Genomic DNA, 24,731 nt, shown 5'->3' with positions numbered 1-24,731 from the left:
AACTGAACACAATTTTGTCTCGGATCATATCATTTTCTGATGCACCAAATTCACAGTCTTTGCTTTTCTGTCTCAACTCAGTTACATATTTCTCAATGGTGACTGACTCTGACATGGGATGAGCCCAAAACTGATGTCTTTCAAACACTGTGTTTTTCTTTGGCTGGCAATATGCTTTAAATGCATATAAAATATCATCCACTGTTAGCTCTGCTTCATCCACTTGTACAACGTCTAGTGTGTTGTATACCTCAAGAGCGTCTTCTCCGAGTGCATGCAGTAAGATAGCTACCTTTACTTTAGCTTCCTTTCCATCAGCACCACTTGCAGTCATGTATATCTGAAAGCGTTGTTCCCATCTTCTCCAGTTTTCGCTTATATTGCCTGTTAGCACCAGCGGGGACGGTAGTTTGAACTGTTCCATCTCTTCTCCGCTCTCGAGCGTAGCTGCCTGCTCGCTCACGCTAGCTTAGCCCTTAGCAAAAATCCGTGTCTAACTTCGGCAAAATAAATAAAAAAATCGGCGCACTGGACCAGCTTCTGACACCATGTAGTGGTTTCTTTTAATAACCTTTTATAACTTGCGTCGTGGCGAGTGGAAGGATGACACCAGGTAAATCGTTTGCGTTTTAATAACAGCAGCTGCGCTGACAACTGACTACAACCATAACCAGACACTTCACATCTCAATCACTCCGCCTCTAAGCGGGCACTATTTAACCTTAGTATATGTGCATGGCACTATATACTACAAATAAAACCCTAAATCACCCTAAATCAAAAAATGACTTTTTTACAGCTCAAATTATATACAGGTTTTAACAGAATAATGAATTTAAGTGTGTATTAAATTATAAGCTTCACATTTATGCCTGTAACTCTTGATAAAATTGCCCTTTTCACTGCCAAGTTGATGCTAAAATCAATAAAAAATATGCCGAAAATGCAGCTGACTGAACTCATTTGCACACACAACCAAATATGTATCAAAACTGCATCTGATGCTCGGGACACTGACAAATTTGTCCCAGACATGTCTGTATATCCAGTATTTATGTCCCTGGAGTGAACGGCATTCATTTTTAATTCACATGTGGAAAATTCTTTAGCTGGATTGCATTTACACCTTGCATCCCAAACATGGTGTGATGGATCTTATTTACCTGTGCAAAAATCACATTAAATTTTATTATTTATTTATTTGATTATTATTTTTTTTTTTATTATTATTATTTAAAATGTATAATTTTTTTATTACATTTGATGTATATTATCATATTTTGTAAATAATTTTATTTACATTTATTTTCGTTTTTGTTTATTTATTTACAATTTACTTTAATCTTTTTTTTTTCATTTTAAGTCTCATTTTTAATTTTTATTACTGTTAATTTTATTATATTTTCAAGCACTATGTAAGACTCTCGCGATCGGCTTGTTTAAACGATTACTTAAATGCATTCTATTGATCTATTTCCCCCCAAATGAATTGGTGATCCAATCAAAGTGCGTTTACACTTGGCTTTTAACTTCAACATCAATATCAGGAAGGCAATTGGCACATCCTCAAGTAATGCAGAGGTCAGACAGATCAAAAAGATACTATGTCTACTTTTGAAGCAATTGACAGCAACATTTTGGAAGAAATAGTGCATCACCTAACATCGTCAACCTGCTATCTTGACACACTTCCCACATCTTTTTTCAAAAGTGTGCTTAACTGTTTAGAAGCAGATCTTTTCGAAGTGGTGAACACCTCACTTCTTTATGGAACATTTCCAAACTCCTTATAAACTGCAGTTGTTAAGTCCCTCCTGAAAAAGAGCAATCTTGATAACACCATTTTGAGCAATTTTAGACCAATATTCTTCCTTTTATAGGCAAAATTATAGAAAAGGTGATTTTAATCAGCTGAACAAATACTTAAACTCAAATGGATACCTGGACAATTTTCAATCTGGTTTTCGACCGCATCACAGCACAGAGACAGCACTCATTAAGATAATAAATTATATTAGCTTAAATTGTGACTCTGGCAAAATATCGGTGCTGGTATTGCTAGATCTCCGTGCTGCGTTTGACACTGTCGATCATAACATACTACTAGAGAGACTGGAAAACTGGGTCAGGCTTTCTGGGATGGTACTTAAATGGTTCAGGTCATACTTAGAAGGGAGAGGCTATTATGTGAGTCTAGGAGAGCATAAGTCTAAGTGGACGTCCATGACATGCGGAGTCCAAACAAGGGTCAATTCTTGCACCGCTCTTGTTTAGCCTGTATATGCTTCCACTAAGTCAAATAATGAGAAAGAACCAAATTGTACTACAGCTATGCTTATGATACCCAGATTTAGCTAGCCTTATCTCCAAATGACTACAGCCCCATTGACTCCCTCTGCCAATGCATTGATGAAATTAATAGTTGGATGTGCCAGAACTTTCTTCAGTTAAATAAGGAAAAAACTGAAATCATTGCATTTGGAAACAAAGATGAAGTTTTCAAGGTGAATGCATACCTTGACTCTAGGGGTCAAACAACTAAAAATCAAGTCAGGAATCTTGGTGTGATTCTGGAGACAGACCTCAGTTTCATATGTTCATGTCAGGCTTAAAAGGTGGCCTCTATTTTCTTTTGTTTTGCATTGATTTTCTTTGTTCTGTCTAGTGAAAAGCAACATTACTTCAACACTACAAACACACAGTCCCACAGTCAGTTGTTGTCCAGAAGTTGACCACTGTGAGAAGGTTGACGTGTTTGTAACCCCAATATCCCCGAGCATCTGATGGTTGGCTGTAACATCTGCTGTCTCATTTGCCATTCTAATTCAAATCCCAGTGCGGCAGAAATCGGGAGAGAGCGCTCTAATTGACTCAAATTGGAACATACTTTTTCAAGAGTTGTTTTCTGAAATATTTACGGTCACATCTCACAAAGGTCATTGGTCAGGGTCACTTACTGACAAAGAGTTGAACTTGTTTTAAACCTGAATGATTTTTTCTTTTGTAGAACAGAAAAAAAAAAAAAAAAAAAAAAAATATATATATATATATATATATATATATATATATATATATATATATATATTTTTTTTTTTTTTTCTTTTTTTAAATAATACTGTACATGTGAACCAAAGTTTTGAAGCTTCAAAAAGGATGCGAAAAGTTCCATTAAAAAATATGAATATTTTGAGCTGTATTTGTATGTGATAAACAAACCTACAGTAAATGAATATGATGAATACAATTAATAAGAGCTGATTTCGAGAATCAAATCGGTCCAAATTGTGAATGAATCAATCAGATTGGCTTTGTGAACTGGATCGATTGATTCACCAATAAGATTCAACTCAAAAGAACGATTCTTCTAATAACACCAAATGTGTTTTAGATTTTTTAAATCATCAAAAAGGATGAAAACACTTTTAAAAATAATTTTTGCTCCATATTCATAGCTTTGTATGTGAAACAAACCAAAACCACCATTTTCACTAAACATGGCAAATTAGCACGAGAGCACAATTCCAAAACAGAGCCGATGGGAGGGGAAATTTCTGCGACTGCATATGTATGAAGATTGTGCCCCACAGTATAAGACCATAAGTGAGCAGAAAACATATTTGGAGGAAGCACTACTAAAAGAAGATTAATGTTTTATCCCAAAGCCAATAGTGCTTTGTCTCAGAGCGCTGCAGATGGGACAGAACGGAGAGACAGATGATAAAAGTTCTCTGTGTTTCCAATTCTAATCATTTTAGCTCATTTCTAATAGCAATGGATGACTGATACAAAGGGGAACTTTGATTGATTACCAGCCGCAGATGTTCTCGAAATGCATTTGCTTCTTCGCTCACGTAAACTGGACCGCGGCATCAGGAGGCACCTTGAGTCATCCCCAGAGGATGAGCTGGTAAAATAAAAGGGTCTAAGTTTGGCTTGTTAGCATGGACATGTTATCCTTTGATGGAGGGATCTCATTCAAAGCAGCATTGTTATTATTTAAAATTATATATATATATATATATATATATATATATATATATATGTATGTATGTATGTATGTAAAATTTAGATGACTTAACTTTAACTGCAGTTAGGACTAAGTTTAAGTAGGCTACTAAAATTATTAGCACATATAACTAGAAATTTTGCAAAACAGAAAAAAAAAAACGAATAAAAATTAAAAAGCACATTAAAATGACTGAAACTTAAAATGAAAACTAAAAAACTTATTCAAAGTATTAATAAATATTTTTATAGTATATAAATAATACTAAAATTATGAAAAAAAAATATATTTCATGTAAATATTTCATTCACTGAAATGAAGCTAAAATATGAATATTACATGAAAGACGTAACAGAAATAAAATATGTTGAAGTACTAAAGTTTACTGAAGTTTACAAAAACTAAACCTGACATAAAAATACTGCTAAATAGAAAACAACCCCAACAAACTAATAAAAAAGACAAAAAAAAAACTAAAAATAAAAATGAATGAATAACTGAACTGAAAAAGTTAATTCAAAGCATTAATAAATACTAAAATAATTTTTAAATCTTTTTTTTTTTTTTTACACAAACTTGCACAAAATAAATAAATAATAATAATAATAAATAAATAAATACTGAGGACTGTGAGTCAAAATTAAATGTTTGCATTATATCCAACTATAATTATAATAAAAAACTTACAAAGTCCATAAAACAGAGTAAAAACAAAGCCTGCCTAAACAAATAAGCTTTAAGATGAGATTTAAAGTCCGGAAGAGTTGAACTATTCCAAACTTCTACAGAAAGTGAGTTCCACAAAAGGGGAATATACCCTGCAAGTATCCAAGCTTATCCAAGTACTGTTGGTTCCAAGCTTAATCCTGCAATGATCCAAAAGACAGTGGAAAGCTGGGTTGGACTACAAAAATGTGTATTACTCTTAATATTTTTCTCATAGTGATTTCACTTATTATGCTAAAGCATTGCGAATATATAACTTCAATTCTTTTTCAGCTCCCTAAATCTCAACTTCATTTGTGCTTTTAAGGAAAACAATTTGGAATATTAAAAATTCAGAATTTTTGGCTGCCATGGTCTGAAGATTATCTGATCATAATTTGGAGAATATTGAATACAATTAAAGCAGCATTCAAGTATGTCTTCTTATTAAAGCTTATTTAGTCAAGAGCGGTGAGTGTTTTTCTGCTTTTATTTTACTAGGCTATTTGTGTCATATTAACGGTGTGCTGTCACTTAATACACAGTTCTAATATAAATATGCAATTGCTTTCCCAGCTGTTTAAGTTCACAGACATATCCAACTGTGTTTTTGTAACTTATTAATATAAACTTGTGAGTTTTTGACAGTTTAAGTGCCCTCACACCATGTGACAGCTGCTGCAGATCTGTGCGCTCAGGAAAACAAATGTCAGAAGTTTAAACTTTTATGGCTTTAAAATGCATGTTTTCAGCATGATAGACATGATAACTAAAACCAAACACTTTTTTTTTTTTTTTTCAGAGTATCTGAGGTACAAGCTGTAAAGGCACAGCCCTGGAAATAAGGGCGGGGAACAGCAGCTCATTTGCATTTAAAGAGACATGCAAAAAAAGAAAAAGAAAAAAAAGAAAAAGTGTTTCTGCTTTCTCTCGAAATAGACATTTTTTCAAAATGTGGTATTTTGAGCTGAAAAGTATTTTAAAAGTCAAGATTATCATCAGTTTAGTGGATGTAGATTCAAATCCATACATTTTCAAATCAGTTTACTCTAAACACAACTAATATTTAAACTTTATCACTTTGCCATAAGGTTCAATCATGTACAACAGTTTTTACACCATTTATTATCTAAATCTAAAATCTGATGTAAAGTATTGCTTGGTTCATGGTAATGTTAATGCATTGATCTTTATTGGAAAGTATTACAACAACGTTTACAGGACTGTTCTTAGGCTGCTTTAGATTTAAAATTTCAATGCTTTAGAACAAAGAACTTGATTTGATTATAAAGTTGCTAAACAATGCTCAGAGCTTCTGGATTCGGTGTTCCTCATCATTTGATGCAGGCACACAGAAAACTCTCTGTGTTGAGAAGCGGACATGTGACGTGACTGGAATAACTGGATGGGTTTATCGTAATTTTATGCTGAGAATGAATCAAATGCAGGGCGGCAGCAAAATTACCAGTGATTCTGTAATCAGAAACTGTTTGGATATGTGCCCTTGAAAGAGAGAGAGACAGGGAGATAGAGGGATGGTGGAGCTTGCAGATGGATGTGTTCCAATCCCCAAACAATGATCAGTGTGTCGCCTCAGTGATGAGGGAAGACTGAGCCAACAGAATGACAAAAATGAACAATACATAAAATGTTGTTTATACATTTAACTCTTTCCCCACCATTGATGGGATTCAGTAGGAGGCACTGTTATGCACTTTCTGATAGAGTGATACATTTCTGGATAAAACACAGAATGAAGAAGAAGGATCAAAAGATTGTCTGCAGATGCATATGCAAAAATACTATTATATACAGTCATTCCCAAAAATATTGGCACCCTTGGTAAATATGATTAAAAAAGGCTGTGAAAATTAATCTCATTGTTAATCCTTTCGATCTTTTATTTAAAAAAAATCACAAAAATGTATCCTTTCATTGGATAATAAGAATTTAAAAAGGGGGGAAATATCATTATGAAATAAATGTTTTTTATTTATAGCTTAACAGACCAGATGACTAAAATTGAGAACACAACAAAATAGTTCTCTCAAAAATCTTTACATTTTAAAAGGGGGAAAATAAACAAAATGGCACATGTAAGAAACATGGCCGATCTTAAAAAAAAAAAAAAAAGATAAAACTAAATAATTTTAAAGATCCACCAGAGTGACGGTTGAATAGAACCCAAAAATGAAAATGGTCATCTTTTACTGCTATGTGGTTCCAAACTATTTAAATTATTATTTTTTTTTTTTATTTTTTTTTTTTATCATTTTAATAGTGGAAATGTTTGAGGAAAACGGTTTGGAATAATAACATTTTTGACAGCCAAGGTCTGAAGATAATCTGACCAAATCCTGTAATATTGGATCAAAAAATGTCAGGATAAATAGCATACAAGAAATATGGACAACCTTAAATAAGATGGGTATCAAATGATTTTAAAGATCTACCAGAGTTAAAAAAATAAAAAAATAAAAACCTTTTATAATGTATTTTTACATTTAAAGAGACTGTTTACCACCCCCCCCCCCCCCCCCCCCCCCCAAAAAAAAAAAATTGAAATTCTATCATCTTCTATTCACTCTTATGTTGATCCAAACACATTTTCATGGTGTTTTCAGTTTATTTTTAGAGCTTGACAGCCTTAGGTATCTTATTAATTTCAATATATGGAAAAAATGACCAGTATATTCATCCTCCATTCCTGAAGTACAGAAGAAAGAAAGTCACAAAGGTTTAGATAAACACGAGGGTGAGTAAATAATGACAGAAGTTTAATTGAATAGCATGAGCTATCCCTTTAAAACAACACTCCCTCTCCCAAAGGCATTGACAGACTGGTGATAATGACAGGCATGGCTCTAAAACTCGGTTTCAAACAGTTTGTTCCCTGCAAAGTTCAAACAGACATTAATATGACTTCATTCAGCAAGCCCTCAGCATCCTAGCAGAGCGTCCCAAGCTGCAGTGATTGAAATTTAATTATTGGCAAATTAATTCATCTCAGAGTCCATGCAAGTGATTGCTTCCTCACTGCAAGTCCATCTGGACCAACGTAGCTTCTCTTTCACGCCGAATCCTCGATGAGTTCTCTTACAGGGCCCACGCTGTGCGTCGTATCACGTGTCCCTGAGCTCTTTTCCATGCCACATCCAGCAGTGGGCCAAGGTTTAGGATCTGCCACAAATCCCCCGTCGCTCTCGAACATGTCAGGCTGTATAATCTCTTCTACATGGGCTGCCATGTGAAGGCTCTTGTTTTCCATCGTGTGTGCAGAGGATGCTGAATTTTGGTTTCTGTCAGTTTGAATGCGCTAGATGCAGAGTAACGTCATCTTACGTCTCAGTGTCAGCTCGCACACTGATACTTCATACACTACATACTTAAAAGTATATACTTCTCTGGTGTAAAAAAAAAAAGAGGAACTTTGAGCTGTGATGTCAAATTATTTAGGAAAATAGTGTAAAGAAACATCCATTTAACACTTTAAAGTACGTGCACGTTGAAGGAGTATTTCTGTTCCAAAAATACTCCTTCCGATTTGTCACAAGTTTCGGAAAGTTTTTTTTCGAGTATGGCTCTGTGTGACGTTAGATGGAGCGGAATTTCCTTATATGGGTCCTGAGGCACTTCTCCCGGAAGAGCGCACGCTCCCGTATAGCAGAGCACTGAGAGCACAACAGACGTTCACTGATCAGAGCGAGAACGTCGCGGAAAGTCACAAAAGAAGTGTGTTTTTGGTTGCCAGGGCAAGACAACCCTGCACAGATTACCAAAAGAGAAACAGCATTAAGGGACCAGTGGATGGAGTTTATTTTTACAGAGCATCAACAGAGTTGTGCAAGTGTTTGTGTTTGTTCCCTGCATTTCGAAGATGCTTGTTTTACAAACAAGGCCCAGTTTGATGCCGGATTTGCACATCGTTTATTTCTTAAGGATAATGCAGTCCCAAGGAAAAAGGGTCACGATCGTGTGTTGGAACCGCAGGCGGTGAGTAAAACTGATTCAAATATCTCTGTGTTGTTAACTTAGCTATCAGCGCGTAAGCACATCAAGTAAACATGTGATGTTGTCATCAAACTGCACTTTCCACATGTACACCTTAAAAAAAAAAAAAAAAAAAAGACGACATAAAGTGGAACTTAGTCATTTTCCAAAACCGCTAAGCAAATATATACAGTTTCAGTACATACCACATAGAGACGTCGTTGCTGATGCTGCCCTTGTTAAATTTCAGCCTCTGGATCTGATTCTGGATCATAAATATACGCTGAATCTGACTGTTAGCCATGGTTTGTTTTGGATGTTTTTTTCCTCACGGTAATGTCACAGCTTCCAAACGCTCTCAACGCAAAAGCCTACTGGCGCTCGTGATTCTTTAGCTCCGCCCACATGTCACGCCTCCAGCCACTCGTGTTTTTCCGGGAAAAATCGGTACAGACTATCTTTCTCTTATAAATATAATTAAACTAAAGACTTTTTGGAGTTATGAAGGATGCAGTACTACTCTAGGTACTCAAGATTAACAGGAGATTGAGTGAAAACGAGCATTTCACCCTTTAAAGTTGCCTCAAAAACAGAATAGTTGAAGTTCAGAGGTTTGGCATCATAGTATGTTTTTTAAATGTTTTTGAAAGAAAATGCTGCATTTATTTAATTAATTAATAAAGAAATAAAGCCGCTCTGTACGGATGCGCTGTTTTTGTTCAAATCAAAGCATAAAAACATGTACAAAACGTATCCTTGTGTCACGGCTGACAGAATACCGTACGCAGTTTGCGTTCAGCGGATATTCTTATGTTGAACATAGAAGAAGATATTTTGAAAATTGCTGGAAATCAAACAGTTGATGGTTGCCATTTACTTCCATTTTTTGGTATTTTTTTCTTTCCTACTATGGAAGTCAATGGCATCCACCAACTGTGGTTTCTCATAATGTTTGCAAAATGATTAAATGTAATGCTCCTCGTATAACCAAGAAAACAATGTCTTGAAAACATTTAAATGTTGACATTTTGAACATTAGTAAAACATTCTTAAAACATATTTTAGTAAGCTGGCTTTGTACTTGATATCCTACTAGAAACAAGACAGTGGTTTACTCTGCAAATGTTTTGATGATTCTTTATAAAAATGCCTCTTAGCTGCTCAATTGCAGAGGATAAACAAAGCAATGCAACATTAGCATTTGTTAGACAGGCGTACTATTATCAACATAGAAGATGGTCTAATGTGTTCTACACACCTGTCTCTGCAAACATTTGCTGAACAGGTTTTATTATCATGTGTTTGTGTGACCTTTGGCTCACTGATGCATTTTATTTGCTTCGAAGTCAATAAGCTGTCTACATGATACATCCACATTGCAGAAAAATCAGAGCACTGGATTCCCACATGCATTTCAAGTCAAGTGACATTCTTGCTCTGTTTTTTAGTAGGAAATTTCAGCAAAAACTCTGCAGGTAGACGGATCTCCAAGACTTAAAACCCCTGCTGAGTGCATTAGATATTTAAAAGATGAACTTCATTACGCAACCTATCAGATTTGGGCTTCGAGATGGATTGCTGCAGTATATCTTTCACAAAATATTTCCTACACCTGAGCGTCTGGATTCAAAAAGAATTGTAAAACTCTGTTTCATATTTCAGAATGAGCAATATAATCTATCCAGAGACTAGACGGTACACATAGATTGAAGGCAACACAAGGAAAGCACGGCGATTTCAGACCAGGGATTCTCATACTTCTCCTAAATAATCCACAAGTAGCAGCATGCAGCATAAAAAAAGCATTACAAATTAGTGATGTTCGTTCCTTGGCAATTGAGATTACCTAAAACAAAAAAAGGAGCATGTGTAGTGCAGTTTTATAGGGCTCGAGGGAGATATTGAGCGATGACTATGAACCCTCAGAGGGAAGGAGAGAGTATTGGGAGACAGATTTGTGGTTGTTCTCCCATGGGCGGCACAACGCACCATGTGTTTGCCATCTGTTTGTGGGCAATAACGCTGCACGGTGATCAAAATGAATAAACAAGACACGTTTCAGTGGGCTTGTTAGAATGAGAGAGTCAGAAACCTTGATTTGCTGGTGGTGACCTTTCGGTGTAACCCCCATAGACGATCTGGTTTGAATATCTGGAGTCTAAAATAAATCCGTCTAGAATGGAATTACTTGAGAAACAGTGTCCCCTAGTGGAAAGACTGGGGAAGTGCACTGCAATCCATGGAACTGTGGATCATACTTTACTGCGGAATTTGTAAATACTAATCCTTAAATTCTGGTGTCACAGTTGGCATCAAATTGCATAATTGATGTGGACTTCACATATTTGGATTTCTAAAGCTGCTGAGTCACCTCAGGAGAGTTTAGGTGTTATATTTTGGAGTATAGCTTCACCTGGTAGCTAAAGTAGATGCTAAACTGGGTGATACATTTCCGAAGTACAGTAGATTTGATCCAAAAAAATAATAATAATTCTAATTGCTCAAACAAGTAACACTCTTGAGTTAAACACTGTTGATCTGAAGTGCAAAAGGCTCATAAGGTGTAATTTACTGTGATGACTTTATCACTTAAGCATTGATACTCATAACACCAGCTCAGAGCCTGCAGCCTCACTGAGTGTTTACTGAAACCAACACACACTCAAGAATAATGATTAAAGACAGCATGCAAGAGGGAAAGTAGGGTCAAGAAAAGAAGAGAAAATTAATAGAAGGAAGGAGGGAGGAAATGATGAAAAAAAGATAAAGAAACAAACAAACGAAATGAAGAAAAAGAAGGTATAGGAAATGTAGACATATGAATAGTGGATAGGGAAAATGAAGGAAATAAAAGCAGAATGAAGAAAGAAAGGAAACTAATAGAAGGAAGGAAGGAGTGAAGAAAGGATGGATGAAATGGGAAGGAAATAAAAGCAGAATGTAGGAAACAAGAAAAGAAAGATAATGAAGGCATAAGGGAAAATTAATAGAATGAAGGAAGGAAGAATGAAAGAAAATTAAGAAAGGAAATTAATGGATGGAAGGATGGCTGGATTAAAAAAGAAAGGAAATAACAGAAAAAAGAAAATGAAGGAAAAAGAAACAAGAAAAGGAAGAACATGAAAGAAGAAAAGAAACTTAAGCTTAAACTTTAAAGAAATTAAAAGAAGGAAGGAAGGAAATCAAGGACGATGGGAGGAAAAAAAGTTTATGAAATATAGCAGGAATGAAGGAAGGGTGAAGGAAGAATGGACATGAGTGAAAAAGGGGGAGGCACAAGAAGGAAAAAATGAAGAAAGACAGGATAGAATGAAGTGAAGGAAGAAGAGTTGCGTGAGAAATCAGATTGAGGATTCAGTGGGCGGAGCTTGTCTTTGTGCCCACAGGGAAGAGGAGCTTGTTCACTGAGATCTGGGTTCTCCACAGACTCTAACTCCATTCATTTATCTGCTGTTTTATCAGCTGCTCACTTTAATCAGGCCAGAACCATCACCGCAGCTCCAGCAGGACCCAATAAACGTTTGATTGCACAGATGAAGAAATCCCAACAGCTGGAATTCAGCACTCACTTCTTCTAGCCAATTAGCACGGTTCTGACACCATGTAGTGACTGTGCTTACACTGTAATGATGCTATTACAGAGGGTAATAATTATACTACTTACTCAGTAGAATAAACTGTGTGTGATTAATTATAATGATATCTTGTGCAAATAATGCATGAAGGTCACAGCTTTTTAATGCACAAATGCAGCTGTCTGTATTTACACTAAAATATCGAATATGGAGTCCAGCCAATGCATTCTTCGAAGCATCCTTCTGAAAATCAAAACAACACATAAATAAGTTGCTATTCAACTCAGATTTTGAGATAAAATCCAGGCTTTTTAGAAACTTTCTGAATTCTGAACACATCTGATCATTTGCATCCTGAGTTACAGCCCATATTTTCTACTATATAAAGGGATTAATTTCTCATTCGAACACTTAAAAGAGAATGTTAAAGGAATAGATTAACCAAAAATTATAATTTGCCATCCAGGATGTATGAGTTAGTTTCTCCCTTGGAACAGATTTGGAGAAATGTAGCATTGCATTACTTGCTCATCAATGGATCCTCTGCAGTGAATGGGTGCCGTCAGAATGAGAGATCAAACAGCTGATTAAAAACATCACAATAGTCCACATAACTCCACTTCTTCTAGTGAAAACATCCATCCCGTTGTCCAAAATCCAAAATTTTGGCTTGTAAACAGTGCTTGATCTTTGCCTTTTTCTCTCCTGATTCAGATGAGACAACATTTTCACTGAAGAAAGCAATATTATGGATAGAGGATATTTTAGATGGAAGTAAAGGTCTGAAAAAAAAAAAAAAAAACTTAATGTAGGATTTGTTTCTTACAAACATGCAGCTCTTAAGATGTTCACTGATGGACTGGAGTTTTGTGGATCATTGTGATGTTTTAATCAGCTGTTTGGACTCTCATTCTGACGGCACCCATTCACTGCAGAGTGAGCAAGTGATGTAATTCTACATTTCTCCAGATCTGTTTTGATGATAACCAAACTCATCTGCATCTTGGATGGCCTGAGGGTGAGTAAACATTCAGCAAATGTTCATTTCCGGGTGGATCAGCATCTTGCAAATTGTTGGTGATTTGCATAACCTGTCTAGAGAAGCAAGTGAAGAAATTGAAACCAAGGGAGCAGTGAGTATCAGCTGGCTCCATAGCTCAGTGGTTAGAGCACTGGTCTTGTAAACCAGGGGTCGCGAGTTCGATCCTCGCTGGGGCCTGTGTGAATTCAAACATTTAGCTTAAAACCTTTAAAAACAACTGCTATTTGCACATTTATCACTACAAGTACTCAAACTGAATGCTTCCTCCTTTGGATTATAGTCTGTAAACTGCACTGAATGAATCCAAAGATTTCACTATTAAACTCATTTCAAACATATTACTGTTCAAAAAGTTTGGGGTCAGTAACATGTTTTATATTTTTAGAATTATTTTTAGCTCACCAAGCCTGCAATTATTTTATCAAAAATACAGTAAACATTGTGGAACAAATATATATATATATATATATATATATATATATATATATATATATATATATATATGAATATATTTTAACATTTTTATCAGCATCATTCCTCCAGTCATAAGAGTCACATGATCCTTCAGAAATCACTCTAATATGCTGATTTACAAACATTTCTATGATCAATGTTGAAAACAGCTGTGCTGCTTCATGTTTTTGTGGAAACCATGATGCCTTTTTTTTTTTTTTTTTTACAAAATTCAAAAGAACAGCATTTATTTGAAACAGAAATAGTTTATAACAAACTTATATAGTGTCACTTTTTCGACCAATTTAATGGATCCTTGATTAATAAAAGTATTAATTTCAAAAACTGTCCTCAAAAACTTTTTAATGATAGTCTAAGGTTTAAAATAAACATTAAAAAAAAAAACTTTTTCCTGATAATTTTTTTCCAAAGTGACTCAAAGTACACTCAATACGCTATTCCCTCGGAGGTTGAAAGTCTTGCTCAAGGGCACATTGGTTAGAAATCAGCTGAGAGTTTTCCATTTTAAGCTCAAATCTTTACCCACTATGCTAAGCCTACATAATTGCACCAATAATACCATAATAAAATGAATTAGAAAATGAAAACAGGTGGAAACAATGTAAATATTAAGCTTTGTTTTATTTTGATAACAGTGCCTCTCATTCTATCTTGCTGGATGTTTTAAGTAAACCACCTGTATGCAACAGCTCAAACAACTCACTAAACATAACGACATGTGAATGCAACAAACATCGCCTGGAGTGAACCGGGTGAGAACTCGTCGTCTGAGTAGAAATGCCATTTCCTCTGTGAGGTCAAGTCCACATGTTTGAGGTCTCAGCTCTCGTCTGCCTCTAGATTGATGTTGTTTCCAAACTTGGCATATAACTGAACCTTCAAATCTCCGAGGAGCTCCTGTATGGAAGACACACGACCCTCCAGAGCTTTGATCTCGTCCTGCAGAGCTTCCTGTGGAGACCAGAATGTAAGTATGGAAATGTTAAACACTACAACCAGATTTCAAATAAAACTCGGCAAGCAAAAAAAAAAATTATTTAACATCTGACAACTCTGGGAAAAATGTATCTAGTCAGTTTTTGGTGGTTTTGATGGTTTCGCATTAGCTACTTGTCTTCAATTGCAACTCGATTTGTGTGAATACTAGCCGAATCTGTATATTGAGTAATATTTGTTAAATAACAGGGCAGCCCAGACAGAAACTACAAGAATTAATGTTTAATAAAATGCTAGATCAAGATACCAAAATACCAATATTAACCAGGAAAAAAATAAACTAATGAAGGACTTTTCATTATAAACAATCCAGAAATACACCAGGACTTTTATTTTGAAATGCATATGATTTACTATTATTAGCTACTTGTTCAGAAAAAGGACTCTTACAACCATCCACAACATAAAAACCACGTAGAAAACATTATCATATTTCATCAACAGTCGATAATAATTAATCTACTGACATAATGTGCAGTTTTCACCGATTGCAAACTTTGAAATATAAAAAAAGATGTCTGTTATACAATTTAAGACATTCAAGACTTGTGAAATACCTGCAGGGACTGGGTTGATTTGCACGTGCTCCTAAATACATTTTACAGTTCACACACATCTATTTTAAGTCACACATATGAGCTAGATACTTTTTATATAAGCCAAAAGAAATTAAGTAATGCAGTTCAATAGCCAGTAAATCTAGTAAAGGTCTTATACGTCCTCCTGCAGTTTCCTGAGCTTAAGTAACGTGCAAAACCAAAATGATTAGTGTCGAACTCTTGTGAGATTTGAACCTTCAGCCTTTCCAGCTCAGATCTTTAACCACTAGGTTACAAGGTTTTTTTTTTTTTTTCAGATTGAGTCCGGGCTCAATCGGGTTGCCTAGCTCTGAGGGTTTGGTTGGTCACCTTCGCAGCTTCCAGCATTTCCTGCGTCTCTTCTTGAGAGTGACTGATGAACACGTCTCCGATCTGATACGGGATCAGCAGTGCGTCGTCCTCGAACATCATGAGGTCATCACTGGCATCCTCCAGATTCTGTAAGGATTTCTGGATGAAAAGAGTTTGATCAGCCACCGCCTGAACTAAATGCAAACTAGAATGCATTTCAAACCATCTATTTACCTTTCTGGCCTCGATTTCGTCTTTAAGTTCTGACATCCGATTTGTGTTCCTGGCAAACTTGTTGATCTTTTGCTGGTCCTCAAATGTTACATTGACATCTTCAGCTGCCTGTTACGATTCGAGCGAGTTTTCAGATTAAAACAATGCATTTATTCCAATATAAACTAATCCTTCTGCTCTCCACATTAAAATGCACATTGGAAGTTAAAATCAATTATATTTTTAAGTAAAGTATAAACTCAATAAATAATGCCCTGCAATTACTATTATAAAATAATATTTTAGAGCAAATAAACACAGAATTATGTTTAAAAGTTATGTTATAAAAAAGTTAATAATAAAATAATTTTCTTTGATGCACTGAATGTTGCTGTTTTAATGTTAAAATATGACCAGTTGCTTTGATTTACAATTATTTGTTTTATATATATGTCTTTGTTACAGAACACTTGAAGCTGATATATATATATATATATATATATATATATATATATATATATATATATATATATATATATATATATATATATATATGAAGAGTTAATTTGCAAAAACAGATTTTAAACATCATGTTTTTTCATTGTGCATTTTTATTAATCTCAGTCAACAGAAATTTGTGTTATTTTGATTAGGTTAAATAAATACCTAAAAAATACAGCTAATTAACGCAGTGAAAACATTATTACATAATACAAAACATGACGTTTGAACATTTTTAAAAACGGAGTTAATTGTTTTTGCAAACTCTTCATATAGACAAAAAAGGCATAAAACTGTAACTTAATAAAAAATAAGCACACAGGGATGTTCGCAGATATTAACTTGCACATAAGCAGAAGGAAAATGATCTTCAGCTGAAAGATTAACTTAAATGTAAATAATAATAAAAAAAATGTAATGTCTGCCAGAAAGTCACAATAATGTGACGTTAGCCCTTTAGCTGCTCTCACAGCCAGTGAAAACAAACTCTCTCCAGAGTCACTCTGCTCTCTCAGTCCTTCACCGTTTCAGAGCCACTAACGTGTTACTAAAGAACGGCATAGATACAAAGGCAATCTAGACAGAACGGCGTTTATTTGAACACATACCACTCCTTTCTTCATGGTAGCTGCCATCTTGAACTGGGAGCGGACTGCGTGCACGCGCGTGAACGGCGGCGGAATGGAGCACGTGGGCTTTCATTGCGTTTTCAAAAATGTGCTTCTTTGTCAAGTGGAGAATGACATATTTGATTCAGATCGGGACTCCGTTTTTGACGTCCGCTGGCGGACATTCGGAGGACAGTCGTCTGAGACAGTTTGTGAACGTCCCTGTTTCGTCCCTCATCTGCCATTTCCATTCCAACACTTGACAAATTCGGTCCTTTATCTTTTATCATCAGACCTGACCAGTGTTGGGCAGTAACTAGTTACATGTAACTAAATTACGTAATTTAATTGCAAAATAAATGCAGCAATCTGTTAATATAATGTAAACTGTAATTAAATTACAGTTAATTATGATATTGTTAATGATAACAAAGGGAGTTACTTATATTTTCACACATACATATTTAAAATATGAGACACCAATGTTTCTGGAGCTGAAGACACAGAATATGACACATGTTTATTCCATAACTGTTTTATTTCTTATTTTGGTTTATGTAAATGATTATTTATTTATTTATTTTATTTTTAGATTAACTGCCTTTTTTCCAAGGCATTGTTAGATGCCAATGTTTCCTGTCATAGCTATGCAAAGATTTGATTTCAAAAACAGTATCATATCTATTAAACTATATCTTATGATTTTAAATCTGTATTTACCCTAAAAAAGATTGCAAAGTAAAAAGAGCTGCTAAAGTCCTATTTTGAGGTGGTTGTACTTTACAATCTTAATTCAAGTGAAGAAGGATTCTGAAATCTGAGAGTAATCCGTGTCGAGTGCCACTGTAACATTAACCCTGCCTGCTTTAAATGATTCAAAATCAACATTTGAAAACAATAGAAATATAGAAAAGTAATCAAAAAGTAATCAGTTACTTTACTTAAAGTCACTTGAGACAGTGACACTACATATTACATTTTAAATAAGGTAATTTGTAATCTGTAACCTATAACATTTCCAAAGAAACCTTCCCAACACTGGACCTGACACCTTGCAACTCAGACAAAGAGAGTTGACAAAATCAAACTAATAAACTCATATTGGATTTTAAAGGGTATTTTGCCAAAAGCAAAATCCTTAAAAAAAAAAAAAGAAAAAAAAAAAACTGTAATAACAGATTGCAAAATTAATAAAAAATTGTTTTGATTTGCTGATTGATATTTTTTTTTTTTTACTATATAGATTTGAATACATTGTAAAATAAAGTTAATGTTAAATTAATCATTTTCATTTCTGGAAAAAGAAAATAGGAGTAACTTCTGTAATGAAAAAATGTCATTAAATCAGGAGTCTGTTGCAAATCAAATGTTTTGCAAACTCCGAAGCCCCGATCAAATGGTTCGCGAAATGCGCTTTGGAGTCCCGATCCCCATCAAAACGGGATGTTTGTGGTGCAGAGCAGTAAATGTCGAGATGGTGACTTATATTAAAAACAATAACTTATATTAAAAGCTTATCGGCAACTATAGACATTAATCAAATATAGTATGTTTTATTTGTATTGTTAGATGTATCAAATGTTATACATTATACATTTAATGTAGCACATGGTAGCAGTTATGCTAACAGTCGAGCAGGTTAGTGAAGCAGTGTTTTAAAAAATTTTGCCATCTCCCTTTTATACTGCTTTAGACCTGATCTGAATCAAATGTTTTGCGAACTCCGAAGCTCCGATCAAATGATTCGCGAAACGTGCTTCGGAGTCCCGATCTGAATCAAATGTTTTGTGAACTCCGAAGCCCTGATCAAATGATTCGTGAAACGCGCTTCGGAGTCCCGATCTGAATCAAATGTTTTGCGAACTCGCTCCGAATCCCAGATCTCAAGTTATTTTCCAGTGAAAGCGCTAGCGTTCATTCGCTTGCCGAAAAATGGCGGAGACCAAAAGTATTCAGATGTGTATAGTGTGCGTTGTGTTCTAATTCAAAAAAAAGAAAAGAAAAAAAAAACGTATATAGTTTTCCCACCAACGAAAATAAAAAAAAGCGTTGAAATTTGGCTATACAGCGAGAGGAGGAGACAACAATTACTGTGAAGAAAGGTACTTTAGTGTGTGCTAAGCACTTCACGGAGGATTAGGTCCGTGTCCAACCGTGGGCTGTGCCTTCCAGGTTTGCGTGGAAAAGTTGCGGAGACGTTTAATCACGCGTCAAAACGGGATGTTTGTGGTGCAGAGCAGTAAATGTGAGATGGTGCAGGAGCACGATTACAACAGCAGTCCAGTCCCAGGTGAGTGTAATGTGTTAACTAAAACCATAACTTATATTAAAAGCTTATCGGCAACTATAGACATTAATCAAATATAGTATAATATATATATATATATATATATAATATGTTTTATTTGTATTGTTAGATGTAACGTTATACATTTAATGTAGCACATGGTAGCAGTTATGCTAACAGTCGAGCAGGTTAGTGAAGCGGTGTTTTTATACTTTTGCCATCACCCTTTTATACTGCTCTCTTCTGGCTTAAGTCACACAGAATTAAAAAAGACATTTAAAGTTATCAATAAAATCCACAACAATGTAGGAAATACGAGCAGTTGAACAAACATCTGTTGTACAAGCAGAATTCAAATTATTTTATAATGGTTTGTAGGTTATTTAATTTTGAATTGATGTTCTAAGTAACAGGTATTTCATTGCATAAATGTGATAGTAACTTTCCAAATTAATTATTTGTTTTTATTAAAGTGTTATGTTTAACACAAAATAATACATGTATTGTTGTTTGCTTTATGTTAATTAAGTGCTCTTGCTGAGGCATGGGAAAAATAAAGGAGCTGGAAAAAACACCTGCTAGTGACATCAGCATCATCTACACACCTGCTAATGACATCAGCATCATCTACACACATGCTAGTGACATCATGCTCCTCCTCACCTGCTAGTGACATCAGCATCATCTACTCACCTGCTAGTGACATCAGCATCATCTACTCACATGCTAGTGACATCAGCATCATCTACACACCTGCTACTGACATCAGCATCATCTACACACATGCTAGTGACATCATGCTCCTCCTCACCTGCTAGTGACATCATGCTCCTCCTCACCTGCCAGTGGCATCAGCATCATCTACACAGATGCCAGTGGCGTCAGCATCATCTACACACCTGCTAATGACATCAGCATCATCTACACACATGCTAGTGACATCATGCTCCTCCTCACCTGCCAGTGGCATCAGCATCATCTACTCACCTGCTAGTGACATCAGCATCATCTACACACATGCTAGTGGCATCAGCATCATCTACACACATGCTAGTGGCATCAGCATCATCTACTCACATGCTAGTGACATCAGCATCATCTACACACCTGCTAGTGACATCAGCATCATCTACACACATGCTAGTGACATCATGCTCCTCCTCACCTGCCAGTGGTATCAGCATCATCTACTCACCTGCTAGTGACATCAGCATCATCTACTCACATGCTAGTGACATCAGCATCATCTACACACCTGCTAGTGACATCAGCATCATCTACACACATGCTAGTGACATCATGCTCCTCCTCACCTGCCAGTGGCATCAGCATCATCTACACACATGCTAGTGGCATCAGCATCATCTACACATGCTAGTGACATCAGCATCATCTACACACATGCTAGTGACATCAGCATCATCTACACACATGGTAGTGGCATCAGCATCATCTACACACATGCTAGTGACATCAGCATCATCTACACACACACCTGCTAGTGACATCAGCATCATCTACACACACACCTGCTAGTGACATCAGCATCATCTACACACCTGCTAGTGACATCAGCATCATCTACACACTTGCTAGTGACATCAGCATCATCTACACACTTGCTAGTGACATCAGCATCATCTACTCACTTGCTAGTGACATCAGCATCATCTATTCACTTGCTAGTGACATCATGCTCCTCCTCACCTGGAAGTGGCATCAGCATCATCTACACACCTGCTAGTGACATCAGCATCATCTACACACCTGCTAGTGACATCAGCATCATCTACACACCTGCTAGTGACATCAGCATCGTCTACACACATGCTAGTGACATCAGCATCATCTACTCACTTGCTAGTGACATCAGCATCATCTACTCACATGCTAGTGACATCATGCTCCTCCTCACCTGCTAGTGACACCATGCTTCTCTTCACCTGCTAGTAACTTGTCTGCTTTGTGATAAGCACATTTTGCTATCTTCCAGTAAGTTTAATCTTTTGTTACCTTCTCAGCCAGGGTTTTAACCAACATTATACATATAATCTTTCACATATTTCTCAGTGTGATTTTTTTTTTTTGCTGAAGTTAATGCTTAGATTTTAGGGGGAAATTTTAAGTCAGATTTTTTTTTTTAAATAAAAATCTAACTCTTTACTTTTACTTATGATCTGCAATATCGTTTCAGATTCTGAACACACCAGAAATCACCAACCCCTCCTGACTTATCTTTCCAGTTTGGGGTAGGTATGTGGCAACAATATAACATAAATAACAATAAAATATAATTAATTGAAGCATGACTTATTGGGGTAACTGTTTTTTCTTGTAATAGAACACTATAGAACTACATTCACTATAGAACAGGAACATCATTTGTTGGTAAATTTTTCATGCCTATTTTCTTCCTAGCAAAAACTTAATGTATATGTCAAAGTAGAATTAAACAACTTTAGCTGTGATCTCTGTGACCAGTTCATCATCTCTCCATACCTTCTCCACATGGAAGTCACCTCTTGTTCTTGTCACAAGATCACACCACACTCAAAAAAATGGATTTGTGGCACTGTTCGTTTTATATAAATATATATATATATATATATATATATATATATATATATATATATATATATATATATGTATATATGTATATGTATATGTATATGTATATGTATATATATGTACATACAGTGATATATACATACAGTAGAACAGTGAAATTGAACCAGTAGCCTTTTCTTTTTTTCTTGTCCCAGGTGTTGATTTCCATTTTCCACCTTTATACCTGTCGATATAGCCTTTTCAAAGAACTACAAATAAATACATAAATAAATAAATAAGCATCTCAAAAATGACATGTTTCACAACTTGTTGTAGGCCTACTTTTTTACTTTCTAAAAAAGTGGCCATATGAAGAAGAACCCAGATACTTCCATTCAGCTTTGCTCTTGTCTTGATAAACTCCATCTTTACTGTACTTATTTTGATGGTCCACATTGTATTTTTTTTTGTCATTTTCAAATGCATGTGTGATAAATTATGTGCTTTTTTCCCGATGCATTTTCTTTTTCAATTCAATCTTTGTATTGTTAAGTAGAAAAACCGAACTTAAAGACATTTCAAAATGTCTTTAAGAAATGAATCTTTCTCTCTTTCAGCTTCAGAATAGCCACATGATCCCAATGTGCTCCTGTTAAGTCGAGCCACAGAACACACGAGCTCTTGAATATTTAGTTAACATAATGACAGCTGAACAAACTCACTGTGGTTGCTAGTGCTAGTTTCTTAAACATCCTCTTTGTAAACAGCGTTCCACCCAAAGACAAATATTGGGATGATATCCAATTTCCTCAATTTTTCTCAACATGGCTATTCATATATGTTTGTTTTTAATAGCTGTCATTAATTTACATGTGTATATTTGATTCTCGATGACAAATATTAATTCGATAAAAGTGAAAACATGTCTGAATTCGGTACGGCCTTATATCTTAATGAAAATCTGCTTCGCTTGGATGATTTAGCGGAATGCCTTTGAGGTTTTTCAAGGTTTTTAGCATGTTGCAAGAATTCCTTTCATGGTGGCAGATCAAGTTCACAGTGGCCACGAAGGAATTTGCTGTTCGCCCCCAGTGTGTACATTTACAATGTGACTCTGTATCCATGAACGCCGCTTACATGACAAAATCTCACCCTCGGCTGATCTGCTCCTTTGTTCCTTGTCATGCTTTCTGTTGAAGAGGAAAATGCAGCGTGCTGTAGAGTGTTGGTTGACATTTAATAAGATAATAAAGAGTTTACGGTACAGTCTGGCAAAGCGAGAGGATTCCTTAGGACAAATATACATGTGTCAATTGAATAGCTGCATTTAATGGGAATGGAGAATGACTGAAATGGCCTGACTTTGCATGTGTTTAGACTGTATTTTAGCATGTTGTGCATAATGCATGTAAAGAATTGTATTATGTTGAGAAAATATCATAAAGGTCAATTAGATGAATCATTTATGCTAAAACAATCTAGAAAAAGCATGCCAGGAATATAGGGTTCACAATGACATGTATTTAATCACATCACAAGATAACAATCAACTTTATGTAAGCCTAACTACATTTGTTGTCTGTTTTTTCTCCTTCAGTGATAGTATTTTTTATCTTGTCAAGATTTGTATGTACTTTCTATATCATTATTCCTATATTTGACAATTATTATACAATTATCTGATTAATTAATCAAATTAATTGCAGTGTATCTCATATGTCAATACTTGCTTTAGAAGTCGAAATATTTCCATGTTATTGAACATGAGCAACTGTAGTGTACAGCAGTCTGTTGTACAAATACTTTGTATTTAGATGGTATGCTTTAGAATTTATTTTAAAGAGAAAAAACTGATCTGGAGCCAATCTGGAGCCACTGATCAAAACCAGGGTTCATCACGATGCCCAAACACATCAACAAAAATGTTGGATGATGAGCTTAAACTGATGAGTTTAACAGGCTGGAAAGATCAGATCGTCTGGTCAATGTATCTTCAGTTAAGTCCAAAGCAGTGGTTTTGTGCTAAAAGAAACCCCTAAAACCGTTTCACTAAATAAAGAAAGAAAGATAGAAAGTAAAAAAGAAAGAAAGAAAGGTTGACTAAATTAAAATAAAATATAAAGCTTTTTTTGTTACTATTACTTTTACTTCAATTAAAAAAAAAAAAAAATCACAATGACAAAAACACAAAATAAAATTACTAATGATTTGACTAAAATAGAAATGGATATAAGAAAAATAAAATATAACTCAGAATATGAGTAAAAATCTAATTTAAGCATTAAAGTAAACAATTTTGGGGATTTTTCTTACTTCAGTTAAAGCACAAGATTCTCTTTGAAATAATCTCAATTTACAGTACTTTTTAAACCCTTTTTCATGCTCACCAAGGCTGCATTTATTTGATTAACAGTTAAATTGTGAATATTATTACAATATAATTTAACTCTTCTTTATTTGAATATGTAATTTATTCTTATTATTTATTTCCAGCATCATTCCTCCAGTCTTCAGTGTCACATGACCCTTCAGAAATCATTCTAGTATGATGAAGAAGCATTCCTCATTATTAACCATGTTGAAAACCATTGTGCTGCTTCATATTTTTGTGGATTTTCAGGAACCTTTGATGAATGGAAACTTCAAAAGAACAACATAACTCCTACAATTAAGTGTTTTTTTATGTTTCTTCCCATGTATTCTGCAGGCGAGCAATCATTAAATAAATAAAGGCTTAGGCTGGTAAGCCTGATGTCATGTTCTCTGTACTCAAGCCCTGGATGGGAGTCATACTGCGCAAATAAACTTATATCCTCTACACACATCCTGTTTGGGCTCAACCACACCTACAAAACAGGCTGTGCCCCGCGAGAGCTGTTCTCAGATCAGCCTGACGC

General features: G+C 35.2%; 1 protein-coding gene and 1 non-coding gene across 2 annotated transcripts; one reads left to right on the top strand and one right to left on the bottom strand.

Moving 5' to 3' along the window:
- Positions 1–13,422: 13,422 nt before the first annotated feature.
- trnat-ugu (transfer RNA threonine (anticodon UGU)) lies at positions 13,423–13,495 on the top strand. Its single transcript has one exon. It is a non-coding gene; the product is annotated as a tRNA-Thr (tRNA).
- Positions 13,496–14,394: 899 nt separating this feature from the next.
- On the bottom strand, positions 14,395–17,162 carry LOC128012134 (prefoldin subunit 4). The gene is made up of 4 exons (XM_052595147.1): positions 17,001–17,162; positions 15,913–16,020; positions 15,697–15,837; positions 14,395–14,743 (listed from the first exon to the last, which is right to left on the bottom strand). Exons 1-4 carry the CDS (start codon positions 17,025–17,027, stop codon positions 14,612–14,614), a joined length of 408 nt encoding a protein of 135 aa, XP_052451107.1. The 5' UTR covers positions 17,028–17,162; the 3' UTR covers positions 14,395–14,611.
- Between the last annotated feature and the right edge of the window lie 7,569 nt (positions 17,163–24,731).

Source organism: Carassius gibelio, chromosome B23 (genome assembly GCF_023724105.1).
Source record: "Carassius gibelio isolate Cgi1373 ecotype wild population from Czech Republic chromosome B23, carGib1.2-hapl.c, whole genome shotgun sequence".
In the NCBI taxonomy this organism is placed as follows: Eukaryota; Metazoa; Chordata; class Actinopteri; order Cypriniformes; family Cyprinidae; genus Carassius; species Carassius gibelio.
This window is presented reverse-complemented; position numbering and strand designations above follow the sequence as displayed.